Below are 14,631 nucleotides of genomic sequence, written 5' to 3' on the forward strand. Positions count from 1 at the left end.
AATCTGGCTGAGATGTAGTAGCCCTCTGAAAATCTTGTTGAACCTGCCTATTTTCTCGTTCAACTGTTGTAACCTCATTCATTATGGCAGATTCATTGACAGGAGGTAAATAATTAGATATTGTGTCAAACTGTGCTTTCTTCTGGTTCCTTTGCTTATGCGACAGACGCTCAGATCTTCTGTTTGAACGTTAGCTGCCTTGTCATTTGGTAGCAGCACACTATATACAGAAGCTACTCCCCCTTCATAATCAGAAAGATCACGTTCAAATTTCTTAGTTTTTCTTTTTAGACAACGCATCGTTTAACTTAAACGATCTTGAATTAAGCACATTTTAGACTCAAAATTGTCAATTAATGTCAATTGATGTAGTTTCTTTGAGTCTATTAAAATCAGAACAGATTTTATCATTCAGGCTAGACATGTTGCTTTTGAGCAGTTGTCAGAACACTGTTTCCATAGGTGCACAGAGTCTAGAGATGTCCAAACCTAACAAAGGATAGAAATAACCATCCACTCTCTTTTTGGTTATTTCATCTAGTAATGGTTTTACAAAGTTTTCAGGGTAGCCCCCCTTTACAAACATACTCAGTAAAACATCCCTTTCTTTATAAAAGTCGTCAGTTCTGCTGATCATGCGGGCCAATCTCACCCCCTGCCCTTTAACATTTAAATATGGATTGATTCTTACATATACTCCACAATTCCCCATGGTTTCCCTCACTAGTTATTTAAAGTTAAAAGTTGATGTTTTATTCTAGAGAGGTGTATATATTGACATGCCTGGCGTGTCATTGTTAACCTTTATTAATGTGTTTAACATATTGAACTTAAAAGAATTACTGGACCTATGGAAACAGTGTTCTGACAACTGCTCCATTTAAATATGGATTGATTCTTACATATACTCCAGAATTCCCCTTGATTCGGGACATTATAGTCAAAAATTGGTTTATACTTAGGAGTGATGAGACCATTGGGGGGAAGGTAGGTGATGCCCCCGTTATAGTATACAAAAAGGACACTAGGGTTAAGAACCTTTTAGAAATTAAGGGTAAGAACACTAAATTTGGCACTGGGAAAATGACTAAATGTGGTCATTGCACCCAATGGAAACACATTTTGGAGGGAGATAGAGTTTTTACTGATGTTTATGGTTGGGTGAGGTTCAACCAGAGAAACAATTGTGGGACCAAATACATGGTATACGCAGCTATATGCCAGATGTGTTCCAGGTTTTATATTGGGAAAACCAAGAATGCCTTTAGGACATGTATTTATCAGCACACGTATGACATATGAAAAGGAAACTTCAAAAATGCATTGGCAAAACATGTCAACAACTTTCCAGGTCATCATTTTAAGTTTACAGTTTTGGAACGGTTGGCTATGGATGAGAGAGGTGGACCTACTGATTGGGTCCAAGAATTTAAAGAATTATTATGGCAACTGAGAGTCAATGCCACCACCAGTCCAGAACTAAATGACATGGTTTCCCTCACTAGTTATTTAAAGTTAAAAGCTGATTTTTTATTCTAGAGAGGTGTGTATATTGACATGCCTGGTGTGTCATTGTTAACCTTTATTAATGTGTTTAACATACTGTACTTATAGGAATTACTGGACCTTATTGTACATTATTCTCTGTAGTCTCAACCAGTATTTTATGTACAGATTTACTCACCACCTGACAACAGTTAATATATTAACATATATACTTTTTTTGTAGTTCTATTGTATTTTTATACATCTTTTTTAAGTAAGGCTTTATATTCAAGGGAGTCTGTTTCTTTAAGTATTCCATGAAGCACATCACAGATCAATTTGTGTTAATTGATTGCATTATAAATATGACCTCTAAGAGAGTCTGTGTTATTCTGATGAAGTCATTTTGTAATACTTGACGAAAGCGCTTAATATATTTTATATATTTGGTATACAGCTCGTGCTTATTACAAATTGGATTTGGCTTCCAGGAGCAGAGCTGCCTTTGGTTCTACAGTACTCTGGAATATCCTTCCGTGAGAGCCACCCAAGGTTCACGTAGCTGGGGACTCTAACTCAATCATTGAGGAATGAATGAAAAGGACATAATCAGATATTAAAGTTATGTACATACCATAACTGTGCATCTGTGTTGTCCGTTTTCATTCTTCCTCAACTCCCCCACCGTCCTTCCTCCTTCCTTTTATCTTCTGGAGTGATCTTGTGGTTATTGTGGAACTTCGTTTCCAGGTTTGAGCCACATTTCTGCAACTTCTGTTTTTCCTTTGTCTATGCATATGTTTACTGGGTCTATATTATGTGATCGAGGAGTCTACTCTTTGAACACATAATCATCGACAAATACACAGCGAACACTGTAAACCGCCAACAGCCAAATCCGTGAATTTTTTCCCCAGGAAAAAAATCATGTGGCTGTAAAAAAAAACAAACCCCCCCCCCAAAAAAAAACAAACAAAAAAAAAAAAACAAAAAAAACTTTAAAACACTAATCAAGTGGGGGCTTTGCTCCCAACACCCCCCCCCCCAACTAAATATCCCAACTCCGAGATCGCTGTACATTGAAGAAAAAGGGCAATTCCTGATAATGGGCAACTGCATTTTTTTCCTCGAGGAAAAAATTAGCGGACGTAGCCATTAGCAGTTTACAACGTTCACTGTATATTTGTCGATGATTGTGTTTGAAGAGTAGACTCTTCGATCACATAATGTAGACCCATGTTTACTTTCTCCTATAGCTTATTCAATTGGAGGTATAGCACATTGACTGGGGCATTATGGATAGAGGGAAGAGCTCGTGAGTTGGATTTGAGTGTGTTGTAAATGCTGCCAAGTAGGATCTGAGGTCGGATCCGAGACCCAATCGTTGATGAAGAATGAAAATTGTCAACACAAATGCTTAGTTGCAGGGAGTACATAACTTTAACTTTTTGTTGATCTATGAATAGACCTTAACTTGCTGGATATTACTTGGACTACAGTCCTTTTTTTTTGTACTGAGCAGTGCTGTTATGAATGAGCATTAGGACTGTCTGATGCTTTGGTCCTAGAAGGAAACCTGCTGTCCATCTGCTGATCCTATTCTTCAGAAATTTGATTCAACTGCTTACTTTTTAATGTCTGCTGTGACTACATTTCCTGTCAACATGTATTACACAGTATTAAATAAGGCTGTTTTTATTTCTTTTGTCTAGGGTATGGGATTTGGAAAGAGATGATAACTATGTCCTGTCCTTGGAAGAGCAACTTGGTTTTGAGCCAGGAGAGTGTGTAAACAGCATCTCTTATTGCGCAGCAAAATGTGAGTTTCTATTTTTTTTTTTAACCAACACTAGAGATTGCATAGTAGTCATACACTTCTTACTTTCCATTTACCTCCTTTTCAGTCTGTGTACAAGGAGTTTAGATCCAGTTTTCTGAGTGTCTATGTGGAGGTGGTAGATACAGTCAGTAAACTGGTGCTGGATGCTCTTAAATAAGGTCATTCATTATAACTGATTTACTTCCGGTCCCAGCATCTTCATCTGTTTCATAACATTACTTTGCACATCTTGAATAAAGAATTTCTTTGGAAAGAAATATTTTTGTTTAAGTATATATTAATCTTAAGACACTATGTCATGTAGGAAGGTTTTTATTTTGATAGTGTTATTTTTTTGTGTATGTGTTCATAACTTCAAAGGAAATTACTAGGCTAGCCCTTAGAAGTCTAGCCAGTATAACCAGATTTTACCTAATATATGTCCCCAAGGGGCAAGAGGATGAAATGGGTTTGTGACTATGCCTTGAGTATCTTACAGATTGCTGCTGTCCATAAGAGACATAGGTGCTACCCCAGGTGTGAATTTGGGATTCCCCATCCATTGATCTAAATTGACTTTGAAGAGGGCCAAGGAAGGACTCTGCTTAACATGAATAGGAAGCCTGTGGGTGTTTGTGCCTATTGTATGTGTTTTGACCATCAAGCCTCCCCAATCAGACTTGCCCTTTTGTTCCTCTACCAAGAAATTTCACCTGAGATTGGGGCGAGAGCTGTCCATGGGGGCTGTCATCCAGACAACCATGAGGATGCTTTGTGGTTTTGTCTGTGCCCCCACGTCTTGTGCTGTGGAGTTGAGCAGTTCTTGACACAGCCAGATGCAGCTCACTTACTTCCCAGACCAGAGCCCTTAGGTGACCTTAGCTATATACCCTGGCTGTATCCCAGGGTGATGTGTCCCACCAGTGTGACTTTGTGACAGTGACTTATTCCCCAGATAGGGATCCAAGGCATCCTTCTCTTCTAGCCCCAGTAGCCTACATTATTTCAGGCATAGACTGTAGAGGCATTTCTCCCATAACCCAAAATAAACCCTCTGCCCGGTGATTTAAGTGTTGCATCAGTGCAGAGAATCAGATACCCTCACCTGACTTAAATGAGCACCCCTACATTCTTTGGTCAGTGACTTTTATTGAACTGTCTACATGTGCAGATACACCTCCAGACTGGGTACCATGTCTCTCTGCTTCAGAATGGGTAAGGCAGTCCTATGGCTTACTTCCACACAGTTCCCAACCCGGCTTTATCAGTGTCTGAGTTGTTTGAACTTAGGCTGTCTAGGTTATAGTCAGGGCTATGTATCTCTATGTCACAAGGATAAGCTTTGGTAGCATTATTGATTTTGCTTGTTGGTTTCTGTTTCATTAAGATAAGTCAGTTTATTTTGTATTTCAAGAGTATGGAAAAGGCCAGCCTGATTCCACAAAAGAACAGATCTCATTCACAGTGCTGGTTAGCTGTGCTCAGTTGTCATCCTTTGTACTATAGAGGATTTGCTGATGGGAAGTGAGGCCTTCAGCAGGTAATTGCTAACTTTTCTTATGTTATCAGTATGTTCGGGTTTTTGCTCTGTCTGATAGCCTCCCTAGTAGAAGCTGAGGGGACGGCAGAAAATATTTAAGCAAAGAGGCAAAGCATATGGCTCCTTTGGGATATGCACTTACATTTAAAAGGTAGATCAGTGTTTCTATTTTTCAACCTAGTGGTTTCTAATACCAATAGAATGGATCACAAATATAGCTATACTACAGAATTTGATACAGTGCCAGTCCCTGGACTTACTCCATTCACTTTCCAAGAGATTACATGTATTTGTTTCTTCCTTTCTATTGAGTATGTATTGGACATTTAAGCAGTAAAACCAGTACTTGGGACAAAACAGTGAAATCTTTTTTTGATATTTTTCCTGGTGCCAAATAAAGATCACTGATTGTCTATTTTAATATGTAATAAATTTAAAGTTTATGATAATAAGTAAATGTTCAAGATGTTGATATTGCAGCTGTTGGTCCCTGCTTAGATTGATAACACTGTTTTGACAACTTCAGACGTGAGTTGTTCTCTGCCTTGGTTATGGCAGTAGAAGAAAGGCATAAGAGTGAAGTAAAAGGCAGGAAGGGTGCCGAAACAGGGGAAAAAAAAACTGTAGACATGCAAGATGCTTGTTTACATATGCCCACCCAAAAGGTTTGCATGGCAGTTTCTTGAGTGTCATACTGGGCCTACCATTACCACTTCAGCTCCTTGCCGTTTGGACTAATGTCATTTAGTCACCTAGCTGAGTCAGAATAACTGTTATCAGAATTTGAACCTTGTACGCAAACTTCTCAGTGTCTGCATAACCTGGATATTTTTGTCAGTCTCCAAAACAGAATTGCTCCTCTTTCAGACAAAGAGGCTTTTAGTTTGAGAGGCCTACATTTTCCATAATTAGTGTGCCTCAGGACAGGGTGATAATGAAGATGGCATTTTTCTCTATGTATCATATTACAAAAGGTTGCCTGCAAGGACACTTTTAAAGAGCCTGGAGAATATGCCCACCCCCTTTATGGTTTTCTGTGAAAGATTGTACACTAGGAAGGTAAAGTGGCACATTCGCAGTGTTTGGAAGAAGTAATTCCAGCCTGGTAACTGCCTTTGATACTAGTCTCATTGAAAAAATTTCAGCAGTACCACAGCCAAATTGCCATCAACCAGGGACTGTCTTTTGTTTTCTAGTCCCAAACCTGAAGCTTACTCCAGATTCCATAGATTGCACCTAGGAACCCCTCATCCAGGATGTAAGAATAGGTGGTATGTAGCCTTTGTTCCAGAACAGGATATCAACTGGATATCGACATCAGAGACAAAAGCATTGTGACTCTCCACTTTTTCCTGGCAGCCTTCAAATCAACCCTGAGATAGAAAATAATTTGAGAGTCACATACAGTGCATCTGTCATGGGTATGGCAACAGATATGGAGGCATCCATTTATATTATCTCCTTAGACTAGCCATAAAAATCTGAGAGCATGCTATCCAAATGAACTTGACTGAACAAGCCTTACATTCCATGTTAGAAAAAATGCTTTGGCAAATAGTAAGCAGACACTTTTTTTAGTGGTAAAGCTGGAAACGTCCAAAAATGGATCCGTTTGCCTTTCACCTAAATCACCAGCTTCTTCTGTTTGCTCTAGGATCCCCACAGCCAGGGATGAGTGACCGATATATTTTCCATCAGTTAGAATCAGTACACTGAATCCTTTCATCTTAAAGCTATTGTTGATGTTGAAAAAAAAAAAACAGAAAATGCAAATCTCAATCTCTCAGACTTTTGCTTACCAAGACAACCAGGGCACACTCTTCTGGCATTTATCAGTAACACTGCTAACAGACCTCCCTCTTCACATCAGGTTTTTAACTTAAAAGAGGGTAGAGCATTGTTTTCTAATCTCAGGACTCTCAACTCAATGACTTTGGATGATCTTAATATTTTAGCCAATCGCAAAGGTGTTACTTTTTTAAAAGAAGCAGAAAAACTCACTGCCAGAATATCACCCTTTGTATTGGAACATATTTTCCCAATGGTGTGAAACTGAGTTTCTAGATTCAGCTTCTAGTTAAATGCCGCAGATGTTTCTGCACTGTTCTGTGGAGCATAATGACATCTGAGCCTGGAAAACACACTGCTCATTTTCATACAGTGTTGTTATTCCCAGGAGGTGCATCATGGAAATCATGTAAAAGAGTAGGTAAGAAAAGTAGAGCAATGGTCTCCATGACAGCTAACAGTTTTCTTTTCCTTTCCTGTAGGAAAATGCTGTATACACCCCTGGCTAATTAACAGAAACTGAAGGTGCACTTGTTTTTTTCCATGAGCATCATTTACTCATATAAAAGCAGTCATTCTCATATATATGCTGCAGTTCCCATGCACTAGACATGAAAATCCATTAAATTTGTCTCTAGTAAATTCCATCCATAGCTATCATTTATACAGTACTAATAATTTTAGTCTTCAAGGGACTAGTGTTTACAGTAGGTGTATTGACTTATCAGTGTATTAAATCATACTTACTATTATTTACTCAAAACCTGAAGTTGTACAGCCTTCAGCATTACACCTCACTTGTTACCCTGCAGTAATTAATATGCAACCCGAAATTTCATTCATTAACATCTCCCGTTTTATTCTGTTTTTGCTTTAGTTTTTATTTTGACACTGGTAAGCACTTTGTTTTTCCTATAGGCCGTGTTGGGTCTTCTTTATGTAAGCCTTATATAATGCATTTTTCAGAGTGTAGTATTTCTTTTTTTTTTCTATTCTTCCCCAGATATTCCATTGTTAACCCATTTTTTTTCTTTCACATGATTCCATATCTCTTATTTCTGCCATTTATGTTACATCAGTTATGTCTGGTTTATCTTTTGTGTTCCATTTTCTAAGGATATTAATACCTTAACATGTTTAGATTTTTCCATCTTATCCAGCATAATAAAAATTATTTTTTACTAAAATCTATAGCTTCTCCTCCTATTTTACAGTAATTGTCTTTAACTCTGATTTGTGCTGCTGGAGTCACACACACACAATCCCAGAACTTTGTGCCCCCATATACCCCTGTCCTTGTCGCATCTCCAGCATTTTCCTGTTTCCTGTGAAACATCCTTTCCACCTTTTCCGGTATATAGAAATACCTATGCAGGCATTTCCACAAGAATATTCTGAATTTTCTCAGTTTTGTGGCATATATTGGTGCTAGGCACACCTTCTTGTAATCATTCACTTTTAGGGATCTCCCCAGTCTTTTTAACATCCTTAATTTTGTTATAACGCACACTGTTCCTTCATTTCTAAAATAGCCCTGTATTCTGTAATGTTAATTCTTTTTTTGATGCAATATTAGACCTTGTTTTTGTAACGTAAGTCTGCAATTTTTAATTTATTCGGTTGTAATGTACTGACCCTTAGATTCTCTTTTAGCTTTAACATCAAACCCAAGAAGTTTCACTAATCAATCCTTTTTATGTTAAATTCTAACCGAGCTTCCTACCAAGATTTTTTTCCCCATAACAAGTGTTCCCAAAAATCTTTCCAAATTTTTTCTATACATATCAAATATTTTTCCCTTCTCTCTTTGTTCGCCGCCAGCAAATATCCTATTTTCATTATCCATTTTCTCATGTTTAATATTAATGACTTTTAATATTTGCTTAGCACATTTTTGTATATATTGCTGGGCATAGCCCTCTTCTTTGTACCTCTCTATTATGTCCCATACAACTTTAGATTTCTCTTCCTGACATCCAGCTGTGTGATCTGACATCTCCTTCCATTTAGGCCAATAGTTGTGTTTGTGCCATATGTATTAATGTAAGTTGGGTGGCTGTAAAATAGGATTTGATGTCTGCGAGTCCCAGGTCCCCTTTTTGTTTGTGGCAATGTCACTTTCCCCCAATGTACCCTGTTTTTCCCACCCTCCTTGAAAAAATCCTTAATTTTTTTTTTTTTTGCCATATTTGTTGCTCTGCTTGACAGTACTAGGCAGTTTGTCCTGCATATAATACTGTGGTACCAGGAACATTTTCAAGGCTTGTAACTTGCTTTCTTCATACACAAACAGCATCTTCCATTTTTTGATTTTTATCTAATTTTCAGCAAGGTTTCATCCCATGTTTATTTAGCAGCCTTTTGAACATCCTGTTTTAATCAAACCTCTAAGTATTACATTTTTCCATTACCCTTTAAAAAGGGGTATTTCTGTACCAGATAATATGTTGGCATATTATTCATGAACATTGCTTTTGTTTTTGTCTTACTTCTCTTATATCCATCCTTTTCAAATGATTTTCCTAAATCTTGTTATGGATTTATTATGTATAAAATCACATTATCTGCAAACAGTGTCTCTTGCCTGGTTCCCCATTTATAACCTGACATTTTAATATCTCTAGCCAATGGTTCCAAACAGAGTGCAAGCAGCAATGGTAAACATGTGCAGCCTTGCCTTATCCCCTTTGACATTTCAGTTAGCTCAGAGTGCCGCCTCCATTTTTTTATATTTGCTTTTGTGCTTTGATATATTTTAAAAATTATTGCTATCCAATATTCTGGGAGGCCATGTTCTTTTAGTATTTCAACCAAACTTCCCAGCTGACCCAATCAAATGCTTTTTTCTGCATCAAGTCATATTAATGTTAGTGCTTTTTGCTGTCCTTTGCATTTTTCTGAATCATTAACTTTGTTTGTTATCAAATGTCTGTCTCCCATCTTTAAAGCAACATTAATCTGGGTTTATTATCCATGATAAAAATTCTTGCTAATTGCTTAATTGCTTTAGTCATGAAAGTCCTTTAACTGTGGTTTAAAATTAAGACAAGTGTATAAAAGATGTCAGAAAAGATTGGTAAGAGAGATTACATATGCAGATCGTGGCAAAACAATGGGAGAACATATGAATGGCTCCCAAATACACATTAAAGTCAAGAAGAGTTGGGATTTTTGCCTGGAAGTGTTTGCATAGTTAGATACTTTTATACCCCAAGCAGATTAAAAAGAATTTTTCCTCAGATGGCAAATTTTGGAGCTGTGATGGAGAAGAAAGAAGTACCTGGGAACATACGTTTTGGGAGTGTAATGAGTTGGCAGACTTTAAAAACTTCCTACACAGTACTCTATCAGGAGTACTGGGTGAGCAAATGAGTGTAACTAAGGAAATGATTTTTTTTAGCTGGGATACAGGATCTGAATTGCCTAGACACTGTAAGGCCTTGATAAGTTTAATTCTGGTGGTTACCAAAAAAAGCAATTACAAGAAAATAGAAATCAAAATCTAAACTAACTATACTTGAAGTAGTGAATATTGTAACTGAGATAAAATAACTGGAAGTGGGATCTTTTGAAAAGTGTAGAAGTAAATGACATAGAAAAAAATGGAAACTGTGGGAGCAGTACTGCAGAAAGAAGGTTTTGGAGGAGGAATGAGATTTAAGAGAAGACATGAATGAAATAATTTATGTAATGTTGCTTAGATTATTCATCACATATATTGTTATGGGTGTACTTCATTTGTACGAAGTTTCAGTACTTCGAAACTCACTTGGTTGAGACCAGTTGTTCTAAGTACCAAAACTTTGAAAACGAAGTACAGAGATCACAGTACAGCGCGGAATGGGAATATTCCCTTTTCCTCACTGTAGTGCGATCTTGGAGTTGGTATATTTAAGTAGGGGGGTGCAGGGAGGCTTGTCCCCCCCCCTGCAAAACAAGTTTATTGTTTTTTTTTTTTTTTTTTTTTTTTTTTTTTTTGTTTAGTCAGCTGATCTGGCAATGAGGCCTTAGCAAAAGTGCACTTTTGTTGAAATGCACTTTCACTGAAGTGGGCATCTACTTTGTTTGTTCAATGTAACTTATTTCCGGACAAACAAAGTAGATCCATTGTTATACATCCATTAATGTTTGTAAATATGAACTTCTTAATATGCTTTGATTACTTTTATATAAATGTAAGTTTGCCTATGTCACAAGTGATAATTCAATAAAGGTGTTTAAAAAAAAAAAAAGAAAAGATAGGTGTATAGTATCCAAGGTCTGTCAGATCTCTCCTTTCGTTTGGTGTGATCACCAGGACTGATGTCTGCCAATAGAATGTTTATTTCCCTTACTCTTAAAATATTACTGAATATCTCTTTTCAAATCTTAATTCTTTTATTCTTTTTTCTTTTCCAAATTTCTGTGGGATATAATTTCAGTTAGTGGCATTTTCCTGCTTTTGATGCTCTTCCTGTATCTCATTCATCTGGGCCTTCTTATCTTCTGCCTTGATTCAGAAAACCCGTCATGTTGAGTCTGCTTCCAATTCTACTTCTTGTGCATATAATTTATTTTAATATGTTGCCAATGCTTTTGCTGTTTCCCCTGTGTTTGTTTCAGGTTTTTTATATATCTTGGTTTCTTATTATAGTTATCATACTTTTCACTGAATCTTGTTTCATTCTTGTATTAAGACTTAATTGGTTTAGACTGGCTTTCAGAACCATTTGATCTGATTTTGTAATTTTCATTCATTCCTCAACTGATGGGGTATGGCTCTGAGACTCTGATCCAATTTGGCTACTTCTATTAGATCATCGAATCCTAGAACTCTCAAGCTCCTCTCTTTAACCATAATGTTCCACCAACCTAATGTACCTCAGATCTCATTTGCCACCATTAGGTATCAGATGCGAATTCTTTAGCTCTCAAGTGTTTGAGTATTCATAGGTTCATAGGTAGGTACTAGGCTATCGGCCCTGGGGCCAATATAAGCCTAGCCAAAAAGGTTCCCTGGCTTTCACCACCTAAGAAAATTGTTTTCCTGTGCCCCTGTCAAGCAGTGCCGCAGAAGTGAACCCCAGGGTGAATTTTCTATTTCCCATCCAGTCGTCAAGATTTTTCTTTGAGGGCCAATGAGAAGCTTTCCTTGATATGGATGGGTAGTTTGTTCCAGAGTATGGAAAGTCTCTGGGACAGGAATCTATCCCTCCAGCATGTTCTGTTTATTGTGGTGACAAGGTTTTGGTCCCTGGAGCGTGTGGTTCGGAGATATTGGGATTTCTTTAAGTGTAACAAGTCCAACAGCTCTGGGTTTGACATAGCTTTGTATGTTAGGCAGAGATCGCCTCTGAGTAGGCGATATGTGATGGAGTAGAACTGGAGTTTTTCGAGACTGTCTGCGTATGGCATCTGTTTGAGGCTGGTAATCCTCTTAGTGAGATATGTCTGTGGCCTTTCCAATTGTTGTAGGTGTCTTGTGAGATAAATGCCAAGCAGGGCATTGTGCTTTATAATGGGTCTGATGAGGGATGAGAGGAGAGGAGAGGAACAGTGGCCTCCTTTTTTCTGGAGGAGAACCCTTTGTTTGGATATTTCCATTTTTCAAGTGTTGTGAGTTGATGAAATTTTATCTAGTACCTTTCTTCTTCTTCCTCCCTCCCATAATTTAGTGTATTAGATTACATTTTATCCCATTTTCAGCTTATGTTGTTTGGTACTTCTCTAGGTACCATTGTTGGTATCTCTTTATACTCTTTTGAGTACTGTTTCTACCATCGTTGGTAGTTTTTTCTTTTCTGTCTTTCTTTCCTTCTACTTTATTAAAAAAGAAAAAAAATGGAAGGAATTTCTTTATAGCTTTTAAGGTTAGTTTTTTTCTAGAAGATGGTTACTTCTCTGCTACTTATTTGGTGATAGTTTATCCTTTTGGTTAAGATGTTAGGCAAACCCTCTGGGTTTGAAAATGTGTTTCCTGTGGGTACAAGCTTTCCATCTCAGATGCCCACAAGGAATGCATTTAATGTGTCGGTCCAGCACATTTTGATGTGGATTGTGTGATCTGCTCAGGTTTTAAATCCAGGGCTTTGACAGATCGCAGGAACAAATTTGTTTTGAGCAGTCTCTTGCCCTCTGCATCTTCTTCAGTGGCTGGAGCTCAAACCCCCTCTAAAAAGTCAGGTAAAAGTAAAACTGATATTTTAATTAAAGAAAAGGAGTCCTGCAAAAGGTCTCCAGATCGATTCTGGGTGTCTGCTTTTGGCTCTTTCAGTGGAGCTTCCTGCTAAGATTCATAAAAAGTCAGATCCATTAGATCTGAAGTAGTTAACTTCATTTGATCAGCAACCTGTAGGTATCGGATCCGATTTGGATCCGAGCCAGCAGCTTTCCTAGCAAAAGATCTGAGCTCCAACCTCCTTCCCCTACCCATAATGCCCTGCTACCTCCCTTAAGCCCTCAGATCTCGTTTGCCGCGGCTTCTTGAAGCATCTGAGAACGAGCTCCTAGCGTTGGGTTTGTGAGTAGAAGTAGAATATTTAAACTTTTTTCTGTTTAAAATCTCTGTATTCTTAGTGTATGTGGTACCCCTTTCTCCCTTAATCTATTTGGGTAGTTTTATCGTTAGTTTAGTGTAGATTTTAATTTCCCTCCCCCTTCTGTCTGTGTGTGAAGGTGTGTGCGTGTGGGCCTGTTCTCTTCAAAATGTCTGAAGGCCCAAAAGCAATTTTTTCTAAATGCTCCGAGTGTGGCCATAAGCTGTCCCCAGCGGATGGCCACACTCGGTGTGTTATTTGCCTGAGCATGGACCATCTTTTGTCAGGCTGCACTATCTGTGCAGCCTTCAACCCCAGGCTTTGAGGGATAGGCGGACTAAGTTAGTTCTTGCGGACCTTTTGCCCCCGGATTCGGCTTCGTCCTCCTCCCCCTCTGTGGTGCCAGCCGCAGCTGCTCCACCGATTGTTCCCGCTCCCCTGGCCGGGATTCAAACTCCCTCTTCGGCTCAGGAGGAAAGGGACTCCAGGGAAAAGGATAGGAAAGACAAGTAGCGTGATAGGGACAGGCATCGTAGCCACAAGAGGCGAGCCGATTCAGCTCCCTCGGCCCCGCCGTCTAAGCAGCCCGTCTCCCCCCTTAAGGTCTTCAGGTCTTCCCCTCCAGGCATTGTTCTCCACGTTTCTCCCCGGAGCCAGAGGAGGAGACCCGGTCACCTTCGAGGTCATCCAGGCAGCCTTCTCGGCCAGCCTTGGCAGCCTCATCCAGGTCAACAAGAATTTTATCCGACACGGACATGGACCGGATGATGCGTCAATTTCTTCAGGCCCAGCTGCAGGTGGGAGTGCTCTTGCGACCCCATTTTTCTCCCCCATTGTCCTTCTCCGACCCGCTACCGGGGTTCGGAGCTGTCGGATCCGATTAGCTTCGGAGCCGGGGTGGTGTTGGCGCCAACAGTGTTTCCTACTTTGGCGTAGACTGTACCTTCGAGTTTGTCGAATCCATTTTCGGATCCGAGCTCTCGGGGCCATGAGATGAGCGTCGGATCCGGAGGGGTCAGGGTGCCTTTGACTCCATTGAGGTTGGATCACACTGCCCTTTCGGATCCGATCGGGTCATCTCCGGTGCTGATCCACATGCCGGATCCGAGGGGGCTGCTCCGGTGCCGATCCACGTGCCGGATCCGAGGGGGCTGCTTTCGGATCCTAGGGAGAGCAGCTCACCCTCAGCATTCAACATCATGGAGAGGGTCCTTTCGAGGGATTCGAGGCCCCAGGCTCTTGCTACGGATCCACCCACCATTCCCTCTCAGACGGGCCTGTCTTCCATCATCCGGCCCCAGGGACAGCCTGCGCCTACGTCCCAGATGGTTCCCGTAGAGGAACAGGACATTGTTGGTGAGCCCTCCTCGGACAGCCCCCCCCCCCGAGGAGGTCGCTCACAAACGAAAGTGCAAGAGGAGGCACTTGGACTCACCCGAGTCCCTCACAGAAGACACGGACTTGGAGGAAAGGAAGGTTTCCCC

The 14,631-nt window shown here is 39.6% G+C and overlaps 1 protein-coding gene across 1 annotated transcript in view; it reads left to right on the forward strand.

Annotated features, from left to right (window-relative positions):
- Nucleotides 1-14,631, forward strand: part of IFT140 (intraflagellar transport 140) — a 3,212,973-nt gene that overhangs the window by 682,276 nt on the left and 2,516,066 nt on the right. The window contains exon 8 of the mRNA XM_044089294.1: nt 3,198-3,304. Within this exon, the coding sequence (XP_043945229.1) occupies nt 3,198-3,304 (107 nt within the window). The remainder of the gene's footprint in view (nt 1-3,197; nt 3,305-14,631) is intronic.

The sequence above is a fragment of the Protopterus annectens genome, chromosome 12.part0 (assembly GCF_019279795.1).
Source record: "Protopterus annectens isolate FY-2018-M chromosome 12.part0, PAN1.0, whole genome shotgun sequence".
In the NCBI taxonomy this organism is placed as follows: domain Eukaryota; kingdom Metazoa; phylum Chordata; order Ceratodontiformes; family Protopteridae; genus Protopterus; species Protopterus annectens.